Genomic DNA, 22994 nt, shown 5'->3' with positions numbered 1-22994 from the left:
AGTAGAGAGAGAGGATGTTAAACACTGACTCCTGTTCACACACAGAAGATCAGCTGGGATATTGATCTATTATTGGTCTATTGATAACCTCCAATAAAAACTACTCCTGATCATCAAGTCTGGATTTAGAAATCCAGAAAACACTGATAAAATGAGATTCAGAACTCTCCCTTTCCTTCCCGGAGCGCCCCGTCTGCCCCGCGGCTGGACTTCCTGCTCATTCCAGATAAACCCCCCCTCCCCCCTCCACTTCCTGCCTGCAGCGACCCCCTCAAACAGGAAGTGGTACCTTCGTTCTTCATGATGCAGCGGACGATCTGTCCCACCGTGTCGCTGTTCTCACTGACGGTGTCGTTCAGGTCTGGAACAAAACAGCACGAACATCAGGAGGTCAGGGGCATGCTGGGAAACCAGTTGCTCAATTTGCTAAATTTGCTAAATGTTAGCCTGATCAGCTAACGTAAGACTGAAGGATGAAACAAAAAAGTCACATGACTCAGGCAGCAAAGGGGATGAACATGAGATGATCCCCTTGACCTTGAGAAAACTAGGTCAAGGTCAAATTTCAACTTCTGTACACTCAGGAACCGGATAGATGGAAAGACGAGGGAGAAGGCCAGAGTGAGTAGGACCATAGTAGGTCAGAGCACTAGCTTTGATCTTTGACCTATGCTAGTAGGTCAGGGTAGAAGGTTGAACTCCTTCCTCCAACACGATCGTCTTGGGATGATTTCATCGGGTTTTTCTGGCGCGTTGCGACGGAACCCGAGCCTGAACGACGTGGATCACGGCTGGGAGAGAGGCGACGGCAGAAACCCGACGGTTTGAGGAAACGTGGATCAAAGGTCACGATGCGGTTCTTCTTTTTTGTTTCCTCGTCTGACGGAATGGGGCGGGGCTCCGGGAGGGAAAACCCAAAGCGCTAATTGTGCTGCTGGCAGGGTTCCCACTTCCACCGCACCGGCTCAGCATAAACAGTCCGCACGCGAGCGACCCAACCCAGAGTCACCCACGGGTGCACGATGACGGCGACGCATGTGTGTGTGTGTGTGTGTGTGTGTGTGTGTGTGTGTGTGTGTGACAATCTTGTCACATCCTGCAGAAAGACTCCAATAGTTCTGGGAGCTATTTCCCTTCTGGGCGACCTGAGAAAACCTCATCATCCTCACAAATTAAAGTGTTATCTGTTGGTCAGGGGGGGTCCAGGGACATGAAAGTCATTTATTTTTTTATTCTCACTTCTTTTCCCCAGTGGATCCACAGTCGGAGCCGAGGGCAGCTCTTCCTGGAGCCTGAACACCACCGCGCCTTAAAATGCTAATGGCTGCATTCCAGCTTCATTCACTTCCTGCTGGTGGTGATGATGATGATGATGATGATGATGATGATGATGTCACCAGGATATAAACCAGGCCAGATTATCAGTAGGTGTTTTCCCAGACACACCCCGACTCATTCCACTCAGGATTCCTACATGGACATCAGCCTCATGTCACATGACAGGAAATGGAACCGGTGACTCACGACTCGCCTGCGTTTACTTCCTGTCGACAGAAACACGTCGACCTCCCTCACCTTCATCGTCTTCATCATCATCTGTTTGTTCCTGCAGGATCTCGATTCTGTTTGTGTGTGTGTGTGTGTGTGTGTGTGTGTGTGTGTGTGTGTGTGTGTGTGTGTGTGTGTGTGTGTGTGTGTGTGTGTGTGTGTGTGTTCTTATCTAATCTCTTGGTTTCTGATCGATGAGGAGCCGATTGATCGTTTTCAGGGCGTCAGGATGATGGATGTGTTTACCTAATGACATCATCAACAGATTAGCCCCGCCCCTCCCTGGTTACCTCCGCCCTGCTCCGGGTCCTTCTCCTCCTCGTCGCCCTCCTGGGGCTGGGTGGTGCAGCGGTAGCCCTTCCTCTTCAGCACGTGGCAGATCACCACCCCCAGCAGCCCCAGGAGGAAGAAGACGGGCACCAGGACGAAGGCCGTGTAGTCCGGCTTGTGGCCGAGCGCCCCGCCGGCCCCCGCCCCGGCCCCTGTCGTCTGATTGGCTGGAGGTGAAAAGGAAAAGGTGTTACAAGGTTTTTATCACCAGAACCATAAACCCACCCCCGTCTCCCACCCCCCAGCGGACTTTGGACCCATCAGGGAGCCGCGTGGCCGGATGGGCGTCAAAGGAGCTCAACGTGACGCTCTCAGCTCCCATGATGCACTGAGGGCCGTGTATCTGAAAACCCTCACCTTAAAAACTTCAACAACTGTCTGAGATTCCTGGAAAGACACAGGAAACGGGGGAGGGGGGCTTTATCAGGTTAAAGTTCTGGGTCGCTGGCGGCTGGAGGCTCTGGAGACTGAACCTGATTGGCTCCTGCTGGGGGTCAGGGCCCGACGGGTCGACTCATTCCAGCACACAAGAACGCTTTGTCTGCTGTGCATCGGTGTGTGTGTGTGTGTGTGTGTGTGTGTGTGTGTGTGTGTGTGTGTGTGTGTGTGTGTGTGTGTGTGTGTGTGTGTGTGTGTGTGTGTGTGTGTGTGTGTGATATATATAGACTCATGTCTGCATTCCAACCCAAGCACCTCCTCGTGCCGACAGACGTTTCTGTCCCTGCTGTCCCATCATGTCGACCATCCTCCCCCCTCTGACCGTCCCGTGACCGACTGCTGTTCGTGTGTGTGTTGGTGTGTGTTGGTGTGTGTTGGTGTGTGTTGGTGTGTGTTGGTGTGTGTTGGTGTGTGTCGGTGTGTGTTGGTGTGTGTTGGTGTGTGTTGGTGTGTGTCGGTGTGTGTTGGTGTGTTTCCATCTACCGCCTGCTGACAGCTCTGGCGTCGTTTCAACCCCTCCCCAGAAGACCGACACAGAGTCATGAGCCAATTGTATTAGAAGCCATGGGGGGGTTGGGGTCGGAGGAAAATGGCTTTCTCAACGATTTACAGTTGAGTCATAAATCTCCTAGCAACCGCATCCAGTGCAGGGATGGAAGTCACCGGAAGGACGGCGAGGAAATCCACGTTTAGTGAAGCTTCGCTCTGATTCTGTGTGACCTTGCGAGGGCTCGACCTTCAGAGTGACTTCCTGAAGGTCAGCGAGGGTTCACGCCGGGGGGATTCCTCCCCGCTGGCGGCGACATCTGGAAATAAAATCAAAAGCATCCCTGATGGAAAGAGACGCGATAAGGACGCCGTGCCCGGCTTATCGGCGGTCAGCGAGGACAAGCACGCGTGTCAGAAAAGAGGATGTTGACTCGTTCCTGCTGATGTCAGCAGAAGACCTCAAACACGACGAGTCACGTTTGTGTGTTTTTTTAAGGAAAGAATGAAAGAATTTTAAGGAGTGTTTCTTCTTCTTCTTTTTCACGACTGAGGCCTCGATTACATCCAATCTGTAATCTGATCCTCAACTAGAATCCTAACCGCATTATTCTCCCCTGGTTGTTCATCTCCAGGAGGAGACAGGAAGGAAATGGTCGAACACCTCCTCTCTGACCGTTCTGCTCCAACATCCAGCCAGATGTTGGACCTCCTGGTGAGGAAACCAGTGAAGAAAACCAGTGAAGACAATCTTCAGGTTGCTGAACTAGACTCACACACACACAAACGCCACACGAGCAAACTCCTAACGTCACACACATGTGCTGGAATCAAACCAGCGTGACGATTCGTCCACAGCCTGAACCTCCATGGAAAATGGAAACAGGCTCGACAGACAGGATTCTGGGTAGGGAATTTACTTTTGCAGTGACACACACTTTGTGTGTGTGTGTGTGTGTGTGTGTGTGTGTGTGTGTGTGTGTGTGTGTGTGACAGATCATACAATTTCCTCATCATTTCCTAGGAAGTTTACAAAGATTCATTATAATAACTCCTCAGCCATTAGCTGCTGTTATTTATGCACTTAAGACAAACAGCTTTAAGATATTAATTTATGTAGATACTACATTTTAACGGTTATAACACATTTATAACGGGACAAACCTTTTTTTTTCCCCCCTGCACAATCATGCAGTTTAAGCTTACACTGATTAATAATACCCCTATAGGTGATTAAATTACCCCTTGGCTAAGTTAGTTCCAGCTGCTGACATAAAGATGCCCCTTCAGCGGTGTCACGTGATCCGGTTCGGCTTTAGAACAGCACATCAAACAGAAATAAAGGTTTTTAGGGTGTGAAGTGATTCTGAATGAACAGCCAGCTCCCCGGGGGGGGGGCGGTCGCCCCTCCACCGGGGGAACAACGCGCAGGGTGGACACCATGTGACGTCACCACAACTTCAACCCCAACCTACAAATGCGAAGAAGAAAAAAAAAAACTTTCCTGGAGGGGTGAGAAAACGTAGCTGCTCCCGCTTTACCCCCGCGGACAGAGCAACACGGCGGGGACTCACCGGTGACCGCGGCGGAGTCTGCCATCGGTGCCCGGAGCCGCTGCTAGCCGTCGGTGATGTTAGCAACAGGCGGCCGCTTCGGACCACATCGACATTCAACGAAGCCGAGGGAAAACAGCGCTAACGTATTTCCTAATTCCCAAAGAGTGGATACGCCCTAATGGAGGGACACGCCCCTTAGCAGAGAGTTGTGACACGCAGGAAGGAGAGCAAGAGGACTCCCGGACCAGTACTTCCGGCTTCGTTGTTTCCCTTTTAGAGGTGAATATTTTCTCTCCTGGTCGTTTATTTGTTTTATGTTTAAGAGAATTTAGCTCAAGTAACCGATGATATTTACAGAAAATCCCGTGAAAAAATGGGTTTTAAGCTAAAATAGACTTTAGTTAATTTTAGTGCAAAAATTAAGGGAGAAAAAAATTAAGCTGAGAAAAAGAATTCATTATTAATTATGTATAAATAGTTGGTGTTGGATAGTCAGGCAAATAATTCTTCTGCCTGTTTTGGTTGGAGATGATTATTCTCATGCCACAAATTACTCTTTTCACCTCGATAAATTCTACCTGGGGGCAGAATGTATGTGAGTCTACATTAAATTGCTACTACACTGTGTAATTCATGCTCATATGATCATACATTTAAAGCTGTGAAACCATTTATAGTGTGTGTAGATTCTCAGTCGTCCAGGTCAAAGTTGATCTCTTTGTTGTACGAAAATCTTGAAGCTGTAAATATATTTCCACTTTATGCAACTCCAACAAATGTTGCTGATTGCTTATTTTTGTACAGATAAACAAACTAACATCCCACTTTGTCCCCTCTCTTTTTCAGTTGTAATTCCACTGATCGCATCAGACTAAGACAACTACAGTTCATCTGGGGTATCGATCGAGCCAATGCGATACCGCCCTCTGCTGGAAATAACGTGCTTACTACCTAGATCTACATTAATTGTAATATGCAGATTTTAATTAAAGTATTGTGAATTTACCTTCCCTTGTTCTTCTCTCAGTTTCCCTCCATGCTCTCTCCTCCATCTGACTACATGTCATCACTCTTGTTATTTTTGTCCAGGTGTGTTTTGATTCTTGGACTTTGTTACATGAGTTGTTGATTTATTTGGACTGGAGATTACCAGAGGATAAAAGACAACACTGGATGAAACATTCAATTGCGTGGCTGTCCCAATGCCTCCCCATTATCCTTGGGAATAATGGGTGACCTCTTACATATGCTGTGGACTCCAAATGGAGCAGGGTTTTCTCATTCTGTCTGGTAAAAGGGCCACTGTGTTCGTATCTCAAATCATTCCGACGTCAGACAAACGTACACAAGGGGGTAGTTTTTCCACAAACATGACATCATGACAGTTTGACCAATGACATGACATGACAGGGTGACGTAGGCTCATGTTGTCAGTAGCCATAGTGCAAAAAGTCCAAACAAACAATGAGCCAGGTGATCAACAAATGATTAATTCACATTAATAACCAACAAATCTTGTTTAAATCTTGATTTTCATTGTACTGTACTTATTTTTTTATATACATTCATACCACTATGTAAAATCATTTTAATGTGATATTTTTATTACTTAGTTAGAATTTGAATCTTAGGATACACCATACTGTGAAGAGCTGTGACCATTTCTTGTAGAGACCTGATGGGGATCTAACCTAATCAGCTAATGAGGATCCTAATAATGCAAAACGTGATAATTATTATTCATCAGAAGAACTCCATCCTATTCCAGGCCGTGGTGTATATTTAGTAGTAGCTGTGGCTCACACCCCGGTGTATGCCCTACATCCACGCTGTACACAGCCAGCCTACGACCACGTCGCCTGCCTCGTGCCTTCTCAAACTGCAAGCTGGAGGAGTGACGTCACCATCCGAAGCACGTTGACTTGAGCTGCTGGGCCTTGCCGCCTTAAAACCCGATGTAGAGGCGCAGCGGGAAAATCCCTGCGCAGCTTCGCGCTCAGGCCGCGCCATTCCTACACCCAGCCCACAGCAGAGGGACCGTGTCACACACACAGAAAGTAAAATTAATACGAGACTGCTATTTTTTGTTTGGCATTTCAATTGTTTATTTATAGCTTACAAGATGGTGATGATGATATTTGTTTGGATTCCTTTGGGCTCTGACCGTGATGGTAGTTGGTGTTATAGAAATGCTTAAATTAAATCACAGCCCAACAACTCTCTCGGTGGGATTCAGGAGGACGGCTGAAATGAGCATGTGCAGGATGAGTGCAATTATTATCATTTGTTTCCGCTGAAAGTTTGCTTCCTTATTCTTCGGACTTTAATAAGAGTCTGTAATAAAACTGAAAGCACGGCCACTCCTTGTGAAAGCATCTCCAACGCCAAAAGCATCCTTGCGCTGCTGTTATGCGTATTACGGTCAAACCAAGTAGGCCACATCCAGTGTTCGGCTTCCAGAATGTTTAGAAATGAACTGAGGACCAGTCACACTGCAACGTGACCGCCGAGCCCCGTGCCGCTAACCACGCCCCCTTCGGCCAATCAGAACGCAGCGGGGGAGTGTTTAGGCGGGGACGCCGCCTGGTACAGACCAATCAGAGCGGCTCGAGCCAACATCACTTGCCAGACTGTCCACAGGCACGTGTATCCTTGCGTGTTGACTTCTCCGGAGGGGGGGAGCCAGAGAAACCGTCTGCAGAGTGAATTCGGACGGCAACGCAGAGACAGTCGGTACCGCCGGTTTGTCTGCTGTGTAGTTTTGCGTTCCTCATCGTGGAATAATCAACATTATTGATCCATCGAACCATTTTGCAGGTAAGCCGCCCGGTGTTTCGCTGTTGTCGTGTCTGCGACGGTGTTTTGTTAGCTCGCATGCTAACGTCTTCACGTCTGCCGTAGCCCCAGACACACCTCTCCGGGTTCCCTTTTTATTGTCACATAAACATCTTATCAGCTAAAACCTTCATTACAGGCGACTTTTGCAACCTTTCTTGTCTAAATAAATAAATAAAAAACCTAATGTAATTGAAGGAGTCCGTTAGCTAACGCCAGTATTTGAATTTAATTTAAACAAGTTTAAGTGTGTGTTTGTCCAAAAGTGGACATGTCAGTGTTTGTGTGTGCTGTGGATGCACATGTATGTTAGCGGACAGCTGCGGGCGTGCAGGATGTCCTGACGGTACAGGGACAGAGTGTACGTTCCTCACGTCATGTGTAGGATTACCTTCAACAGGTTGTGTCGCAACCGCGGAATGAAACGGGCTTTGCATTAAAAATTAACAGCAAATGTGACAGAATTTGAGTAGGTTTAAAAAAAACACACACTCGTCAATTATAATTCCTGTTTATTTTTATTTAATGTTTTAACTGAACTATTTAGCATCCACATGTTGTAATTGCAGAAATCGAAGTCAGACATACTTTAAATAAACTTTTGCATGTGATCTGTCAGGTGTCACCTGTTTCCCCCACACCATTAAGTTATGAGTTCTACCCTGTCACCGGCCTATTCTTTCCCCCATGTCTCAAGAAAATCTGTCAATTAGTTTTTATGTAGTTCTTCTAACAGAAGGCTGACAAACAAGCAAATGTTGCTTCATGCAAAACATCTGAGTTTCCACTTCAGTTTCCAAAGTATTACATTTCACTAAACAGCAACTGTTCCAGTCCGATCCCCAAATATGACTCTTGGAATCACACCAGTATTCTTTTAAGTTTGAGAGTTGCACTGGAAAAATTATATTTTACTATGACAATACAAGATCTAGTTCCAAAACCTAATATATGCCAACAAAAATTACAAAAAAATCAAAAATGTTTGAACCAAATTTTCTGCATGCCCAGTTGGGCCCTGGTTTTGACACCAAAAAAAATTCCATAAATTGTTTTAATATAATTTTGCTAACAGATATACCAATATAATATATACCAATTCAAGAAAGGCAGCTTCTAATTCTCATAAAAATGAATATAAAACAGAAAGTTACAAAGGTCTTAAGACTGTCAGCATTGTTAAGAGTGTCTGAAAGAAAGAATGGTCCTCAGACCTGATTGGCTAGCTCTCCTACACCTCCACCAATTTTGGTGGAATATATTTTATAATTTCTGTGTAACCAGAAAAACAAAACGGGAAACAGTTTGCCTTGCAGTGGCAAAAATAGTAAAACATGAAAAAGTTTTTATAACTGCACCAAAATTAAATGAAGCCAGATTTCCCCCCATCCTAGCTCTGAGTTTCATGAAATCCTGTTGGTAGTTTTTGCAAATTTTTATTAACCAACCAACAGATCAATAAACAAACAAACACACATGCATGAAAACGTGTTAAAGCAAAGCTCCCAGCAGCTTCCCCTTCGCTGTCTGACCTGTTTATAACACGTCTGTGCAGATGGCGCCTCCATCTAATGAATATAAGAATGCAGGTGAGACCAGAAAAACACAGCAACACATTATTGTCTCTCGGTTGTGCGATCTCTGTTCACACAGCCTCCCTGATTTATCTCTCTTCCACCATAATCCGAATTAAATTGGCTTTGAGTTGAGAAAAACAGAAGTTTAAGGCACTGAAGGACAGAGAAGGGAGTGAACTTTAGAGTAGTGTTCATGTTCTCCATCTTTGCAGATGACTACTGAATTCACAACAAGCTTCCAGGAAATATCCTGTTTCTATTCATCATCACCGTCCCATGTTGGTCTAGAGGATTAGATGTTCACAGCGATCCGAGTCTCATCTAACAAAAGGGCTTAGCTTTGATTAGGTTTTTGTTTACCGCGTTTAGAGCTGTGTAGACATCCCCATGACTCTCTTGTTGCTGTGACTCATGGGGATGGAATATGTGCTGATTCATTTCACAGTATGATAAAGATTCGCTGCCTCAAGCAGGGAAATCAGTTTTCATTTTGATGTGTTTTCTGTTAATCCGGTTTCACAAGCAGTGGTCATGATTGAATGGATCTCTAGCGGCTGCAGTTTGGACTTGTAAATAAAGTTGTCTCATGACGCTGACGTACGACCTGATTGGATTATCTCTTCTTGTGTCATACCGAAGTTCTCAACACTGCTTTCTCTGTTGACTTCTTGGCTCGATCCAAGTGTCGGTCAGAAGAATGTGAAGGAAGAAGAAAAAGCCGACCAGCATTTTGTCTCCATAGATGTTTAATCTTGGCACTGGACGTAACTAAAATGCATGAAAGGGTCAGTCAAAGAGAAAGAGGCCATCTTAGGTCAAAGAAGGAATCAAAATTTAATTCTAATCAGAATTATAAACCGGTCCGTTCTTTGTTTTTATCTTATTATCTAAACCATTATTTAAACCTTAATGTAATTTCCAATTATTAACCAAACGTGTCGTCTCATTAAAATGTGTGTCGTTGTTTGTGTGTAATGGTGTCTGCAGACACTCCAACCAACAAACAGGTGAAATAATCCTGTGCACAGCAGCAGCTCCTCCTCCTCTACTCACATGCTGCTGCATGAGCAGCGCGTTTAACCTAATGGATGCTGGGAAAAATCATCGATTCATCAGCAAACTGGAGGGGAGAAAGTCACAAAATCGCTCAAGAAATGATTTGATGAGGTTGGAACTTTAAGTCATGCCCTCAGGAGGATATTTGTCTTTTTGTTTTTGCACTAAAATGAAGTATTCACACCTAAATCCGAATTTATCGGTCATTATTTATCATGTTGGCAGGTGTGATAACAGCTTCAGGACATTGTTTAGGTGGATGGCAGAAAAATCTGTTTATTACAGCAGCTGAAAGCCATTGAGAGGTTTGGTAAATGAAAAAAACAACAATAGGGAAATATTGTCAGAAGGACGAACTTATTAGGGGATGATGTGGTCACGGGGCAGCGGGGGGGTTTTTTGTTACACTAACCCAGTTGGAAAATTATGTTCAGCTGCAAAGAGTCTAGAAAGAAGGTGAAAACTCCTAAATGTAAATTATATACTGTACATTTAATGTCACAAATATTTGTTCTCATTCCTGGTCTGGTTGGAACCTGAACCCCTCAGAACCTGAACCCCCACCTGAGGTGGACGTTGTGACCCCAGCAAACAACCCCCTTTAACCTCTAAAGATTTTTATTTTTTTTTTGTAATTTCTTTGATTTTCCATAGAAATTAAATTTATATTGATTTTGAATTTATCTGCATCGGAGTGAAGCTGCATCTTATTGCTAGTCGTTGTTTATTTATAACGTGTGTTATGTAATCGCCACTACCGTGAGTCATGTGTCGGTGGCGGGGGGGCCGGGCCCGCTCTCCCGCCTACCCATCATCTCCTGCGGGGCGCGCGTGTCTTTGTCTCCTGAACGTACAGAATGTACAGCGGCCGCTCCGCTCCCAGCGCTGATCTGGAGTCAGATCTCGCGCCCGCCCACCGCCGAGAGGTCCGCGCGCGAGCGGAGCCGAGACCAGCGCCTCGGCAGGGCGAGACACGCGCTCTCATTGGCCCCGCGCGACGACCAATCAGCAGCCAGCGAGGCTCGCGGAAAACCCTGCCGCGGACACGTGCCGTGTGTACACAGGAAGGCGGGTGTGCTGAGCCAGCGCGCTCTGTTGGTGACGTGTTGTTCGTCTCGCGGACGCTCGTTTTCAGACGGTACCGATCCAAACTTTATTGATTGATTGATATTTTAACGTGTCGTGACGTGGCGTGTTTGTGAGCAGCGGCAGATCCGGGCCACGCCCTCCTGCAGCCTCCATCCGGTCACTGCAGCAGGGAAGTGTTGTCAGTTGTTGGTGACGTCACGTCTGTGTCTGTAGTTCCACAAGTTGTGATTCAGGTTGATACAGATAATGTGTAGTTACACATCTGTAAAGTTTATTTAAATATTTCACGTTTGCTTAGTTTTATCAAACCTTTGGCCATAATAATAATAAGTAGTGTTTTTTTAATTCATTATTTTGTAATCTGCCTTGTATTTTTACGATCTTCTTCTTCTTGTATTTTTATGATCAATTACTGAGTCTGATAAATGTAAGAAAATCAGCTGAGCTGTTCGTGCTTCATTGTTTGGTTTCAAAATGCTCCAATAATCAATGGAGAAGATCCACTAAAGCATCATGTGGTCACATGTGAGGAAACACCACTGGTCACCCCCATCTGTGAGGGGTGGGGGGTCCATTCACAGACCCTCAGGAACGACTGCGTGTTTGTCTGGGCCCCCCTGGTGTGCAGCTCATAATTAGTTTTCTTCCATTTTCATGACCTTTATGACAGTTTGCTCACATATTAGTTTGTCTGTCCACAGCAGCACAAACAGTTTGTCCACTAGTGGGCGCCATTCACAACAAACCAAAAAGAATGTAGAAATACTAACATCTGTCTGTCCTTCACATTTTGTTCCAAAAAGTTGTTGAAGATTTGAAACATAACATGTTCTGACATGATATCTTTTGCTGTTTATGACTATTTCATGTTTTGCATTTCCAAGGTTACAGTTTGGCTCATTCTGCTGGCTGGTTTAGTCGTGGGTGATTCAATATTCATAACAACTTTTTTCATGTATTTTTTATTTTAAGTCTGAAAAAGGATCTTTCAGATACACAAAGAATTCTTTCCTTCTTATCTTGTAGATTGTTCTAAAAACAGCTGTGTGTTTATGAATGATTGACCTTAACATGGTTTGTTGTACATTTGTTCTCCATCGGTCTGTAGATTGTTAGAAAGGAGTCGACACACAAACAGAATAAGGACATATTTGTTTCCAAGCAATAATCGGAAGTGCAAATTAATTGTGCAAATTAGGAGGAAATGTTGAAGCAAAAAACAAAACAAAAAGATGCAGCCTTGAATGAATTATTTACCATCGGGTGGCGTGAATATTCACTGTTTCTAATCCTATGTAAATATTCTCTCTCTGGGGTCATGTGACACACCAACAGAGCCCCTCCAGGGACTGATGTATGACTCCTGTTGGGTGAATTTGTGTCTTCCGTGTCGCCCTGACTCAGGGTGATGGTTCATCTGTTATAATTTGTGCAACACGCAGCAGTTCCAGAAGGTCATGATAAATTTTTGTGTTGTCAGTCATTAAAGCAACTAGAGGTGATGGGAAAGCAGCGGAGACCAGGGTGCTGTTAACCTCATAAACGTCAGACATCCACTTCTCAGGTGCTTCCTGCACTAAGATAGATATCACCATGCATAATCAGTGATTGCTCTTACTGAGTGCATTTCCTGTGAATAATTTGCGTGGGTGGGTGGAGTAGTGGCTGAGTGGCTGGAGCTGTTACCTCACATTTACCCCGGCTGCTGCAGGTGCTCTAAACGTCCACCCTGCGTCTGTGCATGCATGCTGGGTGAACCGGAAACTGATTTCCCTGTAGGCGGGAGGACGTTAAACACGATAGCCTTCCTTTAACCCAATACATGCTGGGATCGGCTGTACCAGAACCGGCATTTGGCTCCGGGTTTCCTCGCCACGACTTGTGGAAGTACGCATCGATGCCAACCGGTCCGGACGCCCACTCACACCCAGTCCTCATGTTTACATGTCATAATTGCTTCCCCCCCCGCCCACTCGGACCGTGGCACACACGGCTTGTCATGTGCGCGTGTGCATCATCAATCGGTCTGCACCTAATGCCGATTAGAACTTTATGATTGGTAGGACGGATGCTGGTTGCGTCAGAGTGTTTGTTCACAACTCGTTTACGTAACTTTAGTTAGCCGTCCTGGTCCGATATTGACTGTCAGAATTACTTAGACGTCCCATTCTGGACCCTCCCACCTGGACATATCGGGTTTGTGCGTCAGGCTTTGGCTAAACCTGTCCTCCACAAACACCAGCATCACCACAGCCCAAAAGAAACGCAGATACAGGCTGTTTGGGACTGGAGAGACGTAGCTGTGTAAAATTGGACAGACTGATGACCGAGAACTGGCTTGTAGATTTTTCTGATTGCGTCTGCAGGGCTTAAAGGATTACCACATGTCTCCTCTGCCTAAGGAATAAATAGAAGTAGATTTCAACTTGCGTAGGAGGTGGACAAAGATACACCTGGAGATAGTATTCACAAGCGATCCTTAATTTACACAACCCTCAGATGTTCTGTTTGGAGTGAAACAGGACTTAACTCTGACGCGCCCTGCCATTAGCGCCTGTCCCCCTGTCCTATATTCAGATCCATGCATACGCACCAGAAGATTATTGCTCCAAATGAGCTTGATTGTGTTCTCTAAATATTCTGGGTGAACGTTTCCCTGCAGCAGACGCTGCAAACATTCCGTCTTCACCACAAAGCTGCGAAAACATCTCACGGCCACGGAGGCCAACACGATAAAGTGATGATAAGAACGCCCTATTTTTGTTCTGTCGTCCTTGGGAGATGTTAGCAGGAGCTCGAACAACATCTAGTAATCTCTCTCTCTTTTTTTATTTCTCGTCTCAGGTGGACCTGAACATCCAGAGCTTCATTTCTCTGACGACTGGAGCTGACACGGAGTGAAGAGCTGTTTTTCTCGCTCTCTCTCACGCCAGGGCTGTTTCATAAGCAGCATCTCTTGTCTGCTTCACAAAGACTGACAGTTGTTGTCGATCTCCTGCGAGAAGCTGGATATTCTTTGGTAATATTTCTACAGCCAGATGTGCTCTTAGAAAGCCTTCATCGAGGGGCTGGCAGCCCAAACCTTCTTGTTCACACCTTCGCTGGATCAACGATGCCTTTCTCTCCTTAGTTTTTTTAACCAGACCTCAGCAGCTATGATTCACCTGTGGATTCATAGTCCCACTTAAAGCGAAGTTGTTCCTGTTTTCACCTCGGCTGGCATCAAGCGTTACGAGCCTCGTTCTACTCTAGTATGAGTTATGACAACCCCAAAGCCACACCCAGCAGCAGCGCTCGGGGACGGGTGGCGAGGGCCGACGCCAGCGACGACGGCCAGGGAGCGGGATCCGAAGGGTTAAACTCCCCCAAGTCCGGCGGCGGTCCGCCCGGCGAAGATGTGGCCCCCCAGCAGCAGGGGGCCTCCGGGGGGGGCTCGTCTCCCAGCGGGGGGTCCAGGTCCGGGTGCTCGTCGGGAGGCCGGCCGGAGCCCAACTCGGACGACATGGACGGGATCTCCAGCGGCAACGACTCCGGGGAGAGGGAGAGCGAGGGCGGGATGGAGCGGGGGAGCCGCTCCCACGGGCGCCAGTCCACCCGCAGCTCCCACAGCTCGTCCAATGGGAAGGACTCTGGCATGATGCTGGAGACCACCGAGAGCAACAAGAGGTGAGGGGACAGGTGTTCACCTGAGACGGGGTCTGGACCCCCTTGAGAAATAAACACTCTTGAAATAATTAGTTTAAATAATTTGGGTTTGAACCAACTAACTTAACTAACCCACTAGGTTTAGAATAAATTAGGTTCTAAACTAACTAGGTCTTGAATCATGATTTAACGTAAACATTGTGTTTATATTTGTTATTTAATTATTATCTATGGTAATTGTTGCTGTTGACACTGTGTTTGCCCTTTTACACCAGTCCTGCTCTATGTGCTTTTAATTGGGGAACTAATAAAGTTCTTTGAGTTGAATTGAACTGAATTCCTCCTCTCCCCCCCAGCTCCAACTCCCAGAGCCTGTCCCCCCCCAGCGGGTCTCTGGCCTACAGCCTGCTGTCCACCAGCTCGGAGCACGACCACCCGTCCACCTCGGGCTGCAGCAGCAACCAGTCGGCGCGGGTCCAGACCCAGAAGGAGCTGATGAAGGCCATCAAGGAGCTGAAGCTCCGCCTCCCGTCGGAGCGCAAAGCCCTGGGTCACTCCAGCACGCTGAACGCCCTCAAGTACGCCTTGCAGTGTGTCAAGCAGGTCCGAGGTGAGCAGGAGCCCCCCAACACTCCCCGAACCGTCGTCACTGCATGAAGGCATGTCCTAATCACTTCCTGCACCATCGCTCTGTTCCCAGCCAACAAGGACTACTACCACCAGTGGAGCGTGGAGGAGTGTCACGGCTGCAGCCTGGACCTGTCCGCCTTCACCATCGAGGAGCTGGACAACATCACATCAGAGTACACCCTGAAGAACACGGTGAGTTCCTCTTTCACATATTTACGTCCCGCGGCGCCGCTTATCGTAGCGTTTCGCCTCAATGCTTCAGCCCGTCCTTAGGGGCTCCGACTTATTTACCCTCAGGTATAAAATGTGAAGAAGAACCGGCCACTCATGGAACCTGACTCATAAACACTCAGTAAAAGAGGCGCGGGATTCTTCTACAGTTCACTCTAAACATGAAGGCCCAGAGCGCAGCGAGGTGCTGATGATGCTGTTGTGTACCTGTCAGAATAACGGACGTAATTATCCGCTTCATGGCAGAAAAACGCTGCAGAGAAAAGAGCCTGGCGGATCTGACGCATTTCATGCTGTGTTTTTTATTTATTTTTTTATTCTCCTGCTGTTAGTGAATAAAAACCAGTTTGTAGAACGCGACCCTTTCCAAAGCATGTAGTTCACATTCAGATCCGGCATTCAGCCGTCTGATTTCCTGAGGAACTCCGCGTGACAGTGACACACTGAAAGACTTCCTGATGTCCTGATTTGTGGAAACCAGCACAAACATCTCTGACGCCTCTTCTGTTGTCGCTTCTCCTCAGGACACGTTCTCCATGGCCGTGTCGTTCCTGTCGGGTAGGGTTGTGTACGTGTCCCCCCAGGGGTCGTCCCTGTTGCGCTGCAAGCCCGATTGTCTCCAGGGAACGGTGTTCTCTGAACTTTTGGCCCCACAAGACGTCAGCACATTCTACAGCGGCACGGCGCCCTGCCGCCTTCCGCCGTGGGCCTCCTGCATCGGATCAGGTGAGCCGAGGCAGCAGGGAAGCAGTTTATAAGGAAATAGTCATGAAGACGATCGTGAGAAGGGATTAAAATAATCTCCTCTCCTCTCAGCGTCTCCTTCCATGGACTGCACGCAGGAGAAGTCCATGTTCTGCAGGATCAGCGCCGACCGGACGCAGGGCGGGGAGATGCGCTACTATCCCTTCCGCCTGACGCCGTACCAGCTGACCATCAGGGACTCGGACGACGCCGAGCCGCAGCCCTGCTGCCTGCTGATTGCAGAGAGGGTGCACTCCGGATACGAGGGTACGCACCCCCCCGATGTCTCTGATCTGACCTCATATCACAGCTGTTAGCTGATCACACACAACCTGTGTGTGAGGATTGTGTCACTCATCCTCTTATTACTGCCCCCCCCAGCTCCACGTATCCCCCCAGACAAGAGGATCTTCACCACCAGCCACACCCCCAGCTGCCTCTTCCAGGAAGTAGATGAGAGGTGGGTCCCTGAACGCCTCACAGGTTGTGTCTTTATCGTTGTGTTACCGTCCAGCTGTGTGTGAACGCCTGCTCCGTCTTTCCAGGGCGGTGCCGTTGCTAGGTTACCTGCCCCAGGACTTGGTGGGAACCCCCACTTTGCTCTACATCCACCCTGAGGACCGGCCCATGATGGTGGCCATACATGAGAAGAGTGAGTCCGTCTGATCGCTCAAGTCTGCACCGATCGATTGTATTGATTTACTTATTTTATGAATTAAAAACTTTTGTCGTCTCCTTCCAGTCTTCCAGTTTGCAGGGCAGCCGTTTGAATATGCCCCCCTGAGGATGTGCGCCCGCAACGGCGAGTATCTGACCATCGACACCAGCTGGTCGTCCTTCGTCAACCCCTGGAGCAGGAAGGTGGCGTTTATCGTCGGGCGCCACAAAGTCAGAACGTAAGCTCCTCCCTTCGCCTAGGAAAACACTCCGCTACGCTTTCAGACGCAATCAAAGTGTGTGTGTGTTCCTCCAGGAGCCCCCTGAACGAGGACGTGTTCACGGCCCCCCAGGGCTGCGAGGGTCCGGTCACCACGGCCGACGTGGTGCAGCTGAGCGAGCAGATCCACCGCGTCCTGGTGCAGCCGGTGCACAACGGCGGCTCCCAGGGCTACAGCTCGCTGGGCTCCAGCGGCTCCCGCGGCTCCCGCCAGTCGCACCAGCAGCGCCACAGCGCCTCCGCCACCTCCTCCAGCAACAGCAATGGCCCCGCCCTGGAGGACGCCGTCGCCAGAGTGGCGTTTCACAAACCGGTGAGTCAATGTCGCACGCGTCACGTTTTAGGGGGGAGAAGGATCCGTTTGACCAATCCGGTGCTGTCGTTTCTCCAGATGACCTTCCAGCAGATCTGCAAAGACGTTCACATGGTGAAGACCAACGGACAGCAGGTGTTCATCGAGTCGCGTCACCGCCCCCCTCCCAGGAAACACCCCAGCGCCGGTACGAGACGACACGTGTGTGGAGACGATCACGCCGCGCCGAAAGATTCGGGCGCTCCTGTTCACGTTTCCACTTCCTGCTCTCCTCCAGGCCCGACGGGCGTCCGCGCCGCCGCCGCCGACCCCATCAGAGGTTTGATCGCCGACATGACCACACCCCCCAAAGCGCCGCTCCCCGCCCCGCTGGTGCAGAAGGACGCCCCCACGGGGTACTCCTACCAGCAGATCAACTGTCTGGACAGCATCATCAGGTGTGTGTGCGCGCGTGTGTGTGTGTGTGCATGTGTGTGTGTGTGACCGGTACTGACCCAGCTCCGCCCCCACACAGGTACCTGGACAGCTGTAACGTTCCCAACACGGTGAAGAGGAAGTGCGGCTCGTCTTCCTGCACCTCCACGTCTGACGACGACAAGCAGCAGGAGGCCGGCGGCAGCAACAACAAAGGTACGTCCTGAGCAGAGACGCATGTCCTTCAGCTGGTTGCCATGGTTACTGCTGTCTCAACCGTCTTCGACGAGTTAAACCCAGATTTACCAGCAGAACTCCTGATGGAGAAATCTTTTTCTTTGTTATTTAATGGATGTTTTTTTCCAGCATCTTTGACACGCGTCTGGATCACGACTCGCTCCTTATTTCTGAAGCTGTTGTCGTCTCTGCAGGTTCAGTTAGTCTTAGGGGGGAACCGGCGTCTTTGCCCCCCCTGACCATGGCCACAAAGGCAGAGAGTGTGGCCTCAGTCACGTCCCAGTGTAGCTTCAGCAGCACCATTGTGCACGTGGGAGACAAAAAGCCTCCTGAGTCAGGTGGGAATCCTCAACATCCACACGCTCTGAACCCTGTCCGCCGCGCCGGTTTGCATGACTCCACTCTGATTTTTGGGCGAAGAACGGTGTGGCGTGTAGGCTCATTCTCCTCTGTAGCAGTGACATTTATTTACTGTCCGCCCACCCCCACCAGCTCTAAGTGTGTTAGTGCTTCAGAATCAACCTGTAGGTCAGGGGTGTCAAACTCATTTCCACTGAGGGCCGCATCAGCATAACAGCTGTGATCAAAGGCCAGATGTAACTAATAAATGTAACTAATCAATGTAACTAATAAATGTAACTAAATGTAACTAATAAATTTAACTAATAAATTTAACTAAATGTAACTAATAAATTTAACTAATAAATTTAACTAATAAATGTAACTAAATGTAACTAATAAATATAACTAATAAATGTAACTAAATGTAACTACTCCTTAATGTAACTAATAAATGTAACTAAATGTAACTACTCCTTAATGTAACTAATAAATGTAACTAAATGTAACTCAGTGTAATGTAACTAAATGTAACTACTCCTTAATGTAACTAATAAATGTAACTAAATGTAACTCAGTGTAATGTAACTAAATGTAACTACTCCTTAATGTAACTAATAAATGTAACTAAATGTAACTCAGTGTAATGTAACTAAATGTAACTACTCCTTAATGTTAAATAACTGAATTTCTGACTGATTCTAGTTCCAAACATTACAGTTAGACAGAAAAAACATGTTTGTTTGTTTCTCTGTTCTAACATAAATCCTTTTCATTTGTCAGGTTATTAAACCCACAGAACTCCATCAATCAAGGATCAAACTATCAATCAATAAAGAAAAATAACATCAGACACAAGTTAGGACATTAACTTTGTTCACTACGTTTAGTCAGAGTTAAAATGGGCTGAACTACTGCATTGTGGGAAATGTAGTTTTGCTCAAATCACACTTTTGACCTATATTTTAGACACTCTGACCTTTAATCCTTTCGAGGGCCACATCACATGATATGGAGGGCCACATTTGGCCCCAGGGCCTTGAGTTTGACACATGTGCTATAGCTTCATAGTAGAACTGCATTATGGGTAAACTGCCCGTTTCCTTCTTTCTGAAACCCTTCGCACCTGAATGCCCCTCTGTTTCTGCCCTATCACAGACATCGTGATGGAGGAGGCTCCTCCCACTCCCACAGCCCCGCCCACCCGTCCAGCCAGCGTCCCGTCTGCTAGCCTGACTGTCGCCCCTCCTCCTCCTGCCGCTCTCCCGCCCCCTCCTGCCGCTCAGCCGCAGGAGCGTGACCCCTGGAGAGGTGGCAGCGTTGGGGGGGCAGGAGCAGGAGGTGGGGGGGGGCGCATGGGCCTGACGAAGGAGGTGCTGTCGGCCCACACGCAGCAGGAGGAGCAGGCCTTCCTGGACCGCTTCAAGGACCTCAGCAAGCTACAGGTCCTGGACCAGACTGCAGGCTCCGCCCTCAGGGGCCACGGCCCCGCCCCCAAGCCCCTGTCACGGGGGGTGCGCTGCTCCCGGGACTACCCTGCCATGGGCAGCGGCAACAGCCACCGAAGGGGCCGGGGGGGCAAGCGGCTCAAGCACCAGGAGTCGTCGGAGCAGAACAGCCCCCTGGGCCGCAGCGGGCCCCCCCACCACCCCAGGACCAGCACTGCCTCCATGCCCCTCAACATGCCCCTGGGCCCCCCCACAAACTCCTCCTCCTGGCCCTCCGTGGGCTCCCAGGCCAGCGTCCCCCCCGCCCCCTTCGCCCCCGGGATGCTGCCCATCTACCCAGTCTACCCCCCGCTGGCACAGCCCTTTCCCCCCCAGGTCCCAGACCCCACACGCTTCCCCCCCAACCAGATGGTGCCCCCCATGATGGCCTTCGTCCTTCCCAACTACATGCTCCCCCAGATGGGGGCACCCCTCCCCCAGATGGGGGCGCCCCTCCCCCAGATGGGGGCACCTCTCCCTCAGATGGGGGCACCCCTCCCTCAGATGGGGGCACCCCTCCCTCAGATGGGGGCACACCTCCCCCAGATAGGGGCGCCCCTTCCCCAAATGGGGGCGCCCCTCCCTCAAATGGCGGCGCCCCTCCCTCAAATGGCGGCGCCCATCCTTCAGCAGGGCGCCACCCCTGGACACTTCTACAACCCTAGCTTCACCTACCCCATCGGCCCCCCAGGCGCCGCCCCCATCCCCGTCGCCCCCACCATCCCGGCTCCCTGCGCCCCCTCCCGGAGCAGCACCCCCCAGTCCTGCAGCCAGGCCCCGGCGGAGCGGGAGGGGGCCGAGTCGCCCCTCTTCCAGTCCCGATGCTCCTCCCCTCTCAACCTGCTGCAGCTGGAGGAGTCGCCTAGCAACCGGCTGGAGGTCGCCACGGCGATGGCCACGCCCTCCGTGCAGGGCGGGGCCGCCGGGGGGCAGAGCTCAGCCAATCAGGGGAGTTCTGACACCTCCAAAGAAAACGAGAATGTAAGCAGGGGGGCTCAGGGCGTCGGCGGTTCATTTAAGGTGGAATTTCTTGATGTTAAAACTATTCTGCCCCCCCCCCCAGGGCGAAACCAACGAGTCCAACCAGGACGCCATGTCCACCTCCAGCGACCTGCTGGACATGCTGCTGCAGGAGGACTCCCGCTCAGGCACCGGCTCAGCCGCCTCGGGGTCGGGGTCCTCGGGGACGAGGTCGTCCGGGTCCGGCTCCGGCTCCAACGGCTGCAGCTCGTCCGGCACCAGCGGCACCAGTGAGTGCATTCTGGGTAATTCACACGCTAACGTGAGGCGTCCGGGTGAACACCTGCTCACCTCTACCCCCCCCTCCCCAAAGGCAGCAGCCAGGGCAGCCACACCAGCAAATACTTCGGGAGCATCGACTCGTCGGAGAACGATCATTCCCGAAAGAAGCCAGCAGGGGGCGGCAGCAGCGCGGGGGGGGGCGGCGAGGAGCAGTTCATCAAGTGCGTCCTGCAGGACCCCATCTGGCTGCTGATGGCCAACACCGACGACAAGGTCATGATGACCTACCAGCTGCCTGTCAGGTAGGACGCAGGGCAAACAGGGACAGCATGAGCGGGCAGATGCTGGGGCAGGTTGTAACTGCCCCCTCCCACCCCCCTCGCCCCCACAGGGACCTGGAGACGGTGCTGAGGGAGGACCGCGAGGCCCTGAGGAGCATGCAGAAGCACCAGCCGCGCTTCAGCGACGACCAGAAGAGGGAGCTGAGTCAGGTCCACCCCTGGATCCGCACCGGGCGCCTCCCCCGAGCCGTCAACATCTCCGTGAGTTTACCCACAATGCACCCTGACAGGGGCGTGGCTCGTTTCTGTCAGCTCTCTAACACCCGTGTCGTCTCTTCAGGGCTGCACCGGCTGCAAGTCGCCTTCCTTCCTGGCCCCCGCCACCCCGTTCGACGTGGAGATCCACGAGATGGAGCTGTGCACCGTGCTGAAGGCGCAGGAAGGGGGCGCCGGCGAGGCCAAGAAAGACCCCGCCGAGACGCTGATGGAGGAGGAGGAGGAGGAAGAGGAGGGAGAAGACAAAGATACCAAAACACTAGACATCAACCAGGAAATGCCGGCGGAGGAACAGGAAGTGACCTCATAAACACTGACAGACAGAAACGTGAACCTTCCAAACGCCGGGTCGGCCGGAGCATCTTCCATTCGTGTGTATGACAGGTCAGACAGGACAAGTTATCCTTCATCACGTGTCTCCATGACGACCAGGAAGCAGGCATGTTGTGGTATCACACGCTAAAATGCCTTGGAAAACACACACACGCACACAGGAGTGTGTTCACCCTCACGTCTTCACATTTCTGAGTATATTTATTGAACGTGTGAGATAACCAGAGAGGACGACGGATGTGTTCCGTTAACACGGGTGTTGTTTCCACCCCCCCACACCGGGGCTCCATCAGTGACTTTATTGGTGTTTTGTGGGATCAAACATCCCAGTTTTTATGTGAAAATAGTTTGATCTCAGCTGAAGAAGAAGCGTCTTTGTCCCGCCGGACGAACCGATCAGAAGGGGTTGGTTTTGTAATCTTTGTGTATATTTTTATACTTTAAATCCACAGCGGACGAAGCCAGGAGGAACGCCGCACTGGAAAAGAGGAATTGTGGGATTAAAATGTCATGCAGGTGGTCGTTCCTGCAGGTGATGTACAGTCAGAGGTGGACCTGGACCCGGGCATTAGTTCTGCAAACACAAGTCAGAATTTCCACACGATGGCGTGTGTGTGACGGCGGGTGTGTGTCGCCGCTCGTGGCGGCGAACGGATTTCAAAGAGGTGGACGTGACCCCCACCCAGACGAGTGTTTCCTGTCTCTGTGGCGCTGTCCCGTCCTGTGTCTCTGCTTCATGGTGTCCGTGGCGTCTGCAGCAGTTTCTTAATATTTTTTGTGAAATTCTTTGTACAAAAAAAGACAATAAAACAACCTGAAAACGCCTTCAAATGTCCGGCCTCTGCTTTGTTTTTTCCTCGGGTGTATTTTTGTCTGTTGCTGTGTTTTTGTGCGGCGGTTGGCACGGAAACGCAGAAGCGGTCCACGAGGAGCTGGAAGCGGAGCCACAGTCTCCTTCTCTGGAGCCGCG

General features: G+C 49.7%; 2 protein-coding genes and 1 long non-coding RNA gene across 4 annotated transcripts in view; 2 read left to right on the top strand and 1 right to left on the bottom strand.

The window, feature by feature from the left end:
* Positions 1-4514, bottom strand: part of rell1 (RELT like 1) — a 7609-nt gene extending 3095 nt beyond the window's left edge. The window contains exons 1-3 of the mRNA XM_068308107.1: positions 4377-4514; positions 1839-2045; positions 290-361 (exon numbers count right to left, since the gene is read on the bottom strand). Of these exons, the coding sequence (XP_068164208.1) occupies positions 290-361; positions 1839-2045; positions 4377-4401 (304 nt within the window). The 5' untranslated portion in view covers positions 4402-4514. The remainder of the gene's footprint in view (positions 1-289; positions 362-1838; positions 2046-4376) is intronic.
* On the top strand, positions 4499-5368 carry LOC137590470 (uncharacterized). The gene is made up of 2 exons (XR_011034403.1): positions 4499-4637; positions 5205-5368. It is a non-coding gene; the product is annotated as an uncharacterized lncRNA (long non-coding RNA).
* A 1651-nt stretch (positions 5369-7019) lies between these two features.
* per1b (period circadian clock 1b) lies at positions 7020-22848 on the top strand. 2 transcript variants are annotated; one of them, XM_068307610.1, is made up of 19 exons: positions 7020-7175; positions 13760-14581; positions 14917-15170; positions 15261-15382; positions 15946-16147; positions 16238-16432; positions 16547-16625; positions 16711-16817; positions 16908-17061; positions 17139-17415; positions 17494-17602; positions 17693-17852; positions 17930-18045; positions 18261-18404; positions 19564-20873; positions 20956-21142; positions 21226-21436; positions 21526-21676; positions 21756-22848. In XM_068307610.1, exons 2-19 carry the CDS (start codon positions 14169-14171, stop codon positions 21999-22001), a joined length of 4437 nt encoding a protein of 1478 aa, XP_068163711.1. In that variant the 5' UTR covers positions 7020-7175; positions 13760-14168; the 3' UTR covers positions 22002-22848. The 2 variants fall into 2 exon arrangements, with proteins under 2 accessions (XP_068163711.1, XP_068163712.1); XM_068307611.1 differs by lacking the exon at positions 18261-18404.
* The last annotated feature ends 146 nt before the right edge of the window (positions 22849-22994 follow it).

This window comes from Antennarius striatus, chromosome 23 (assembly GCF_040054535.1).
Source record: "Antennarius striatus isolate MH-2024 chromosome 23, ASM4005453v1, whole genome shotgun sequence".
In the NCBI taxonomy this organism is placed as follows: Eukaryota; Metazoa; Chordata; class Actinopteri; order Lophiiformes; family Antennariidae; genus Antennarius; species Antennarius striatus.
The sequence above is the reverse complement of the archived record's forward strand: the minus strand, read 5'-3'. Positions and strand labels throughout refer to the sequence as shown.

Bases quoted from the DNA above. Each gene is read 5' to 3' on its own strand.
- per1b (XM_068307610.1), top strand. From the start codon at position 14,169: ATGAGTTATGACAACCCCAAAGCCACACCCAGCAGCAGCGCTCGGGGA. The intron at 21,143-21,225 runs GTGAGTGCATTC...CCCTCCCCAAAG, and splicing joins GTCCGGCACCAGCGGCACCA to GCAGCAGCCAGGGCAGCCAC. The intron at 21,437-21,525 runs GTAGGACGCAGG...TCGCCCCCACAG, and splicing joins ACCTACCAGCTGCCTGTCAG to GGACCTGGAGACGGTGCTGA.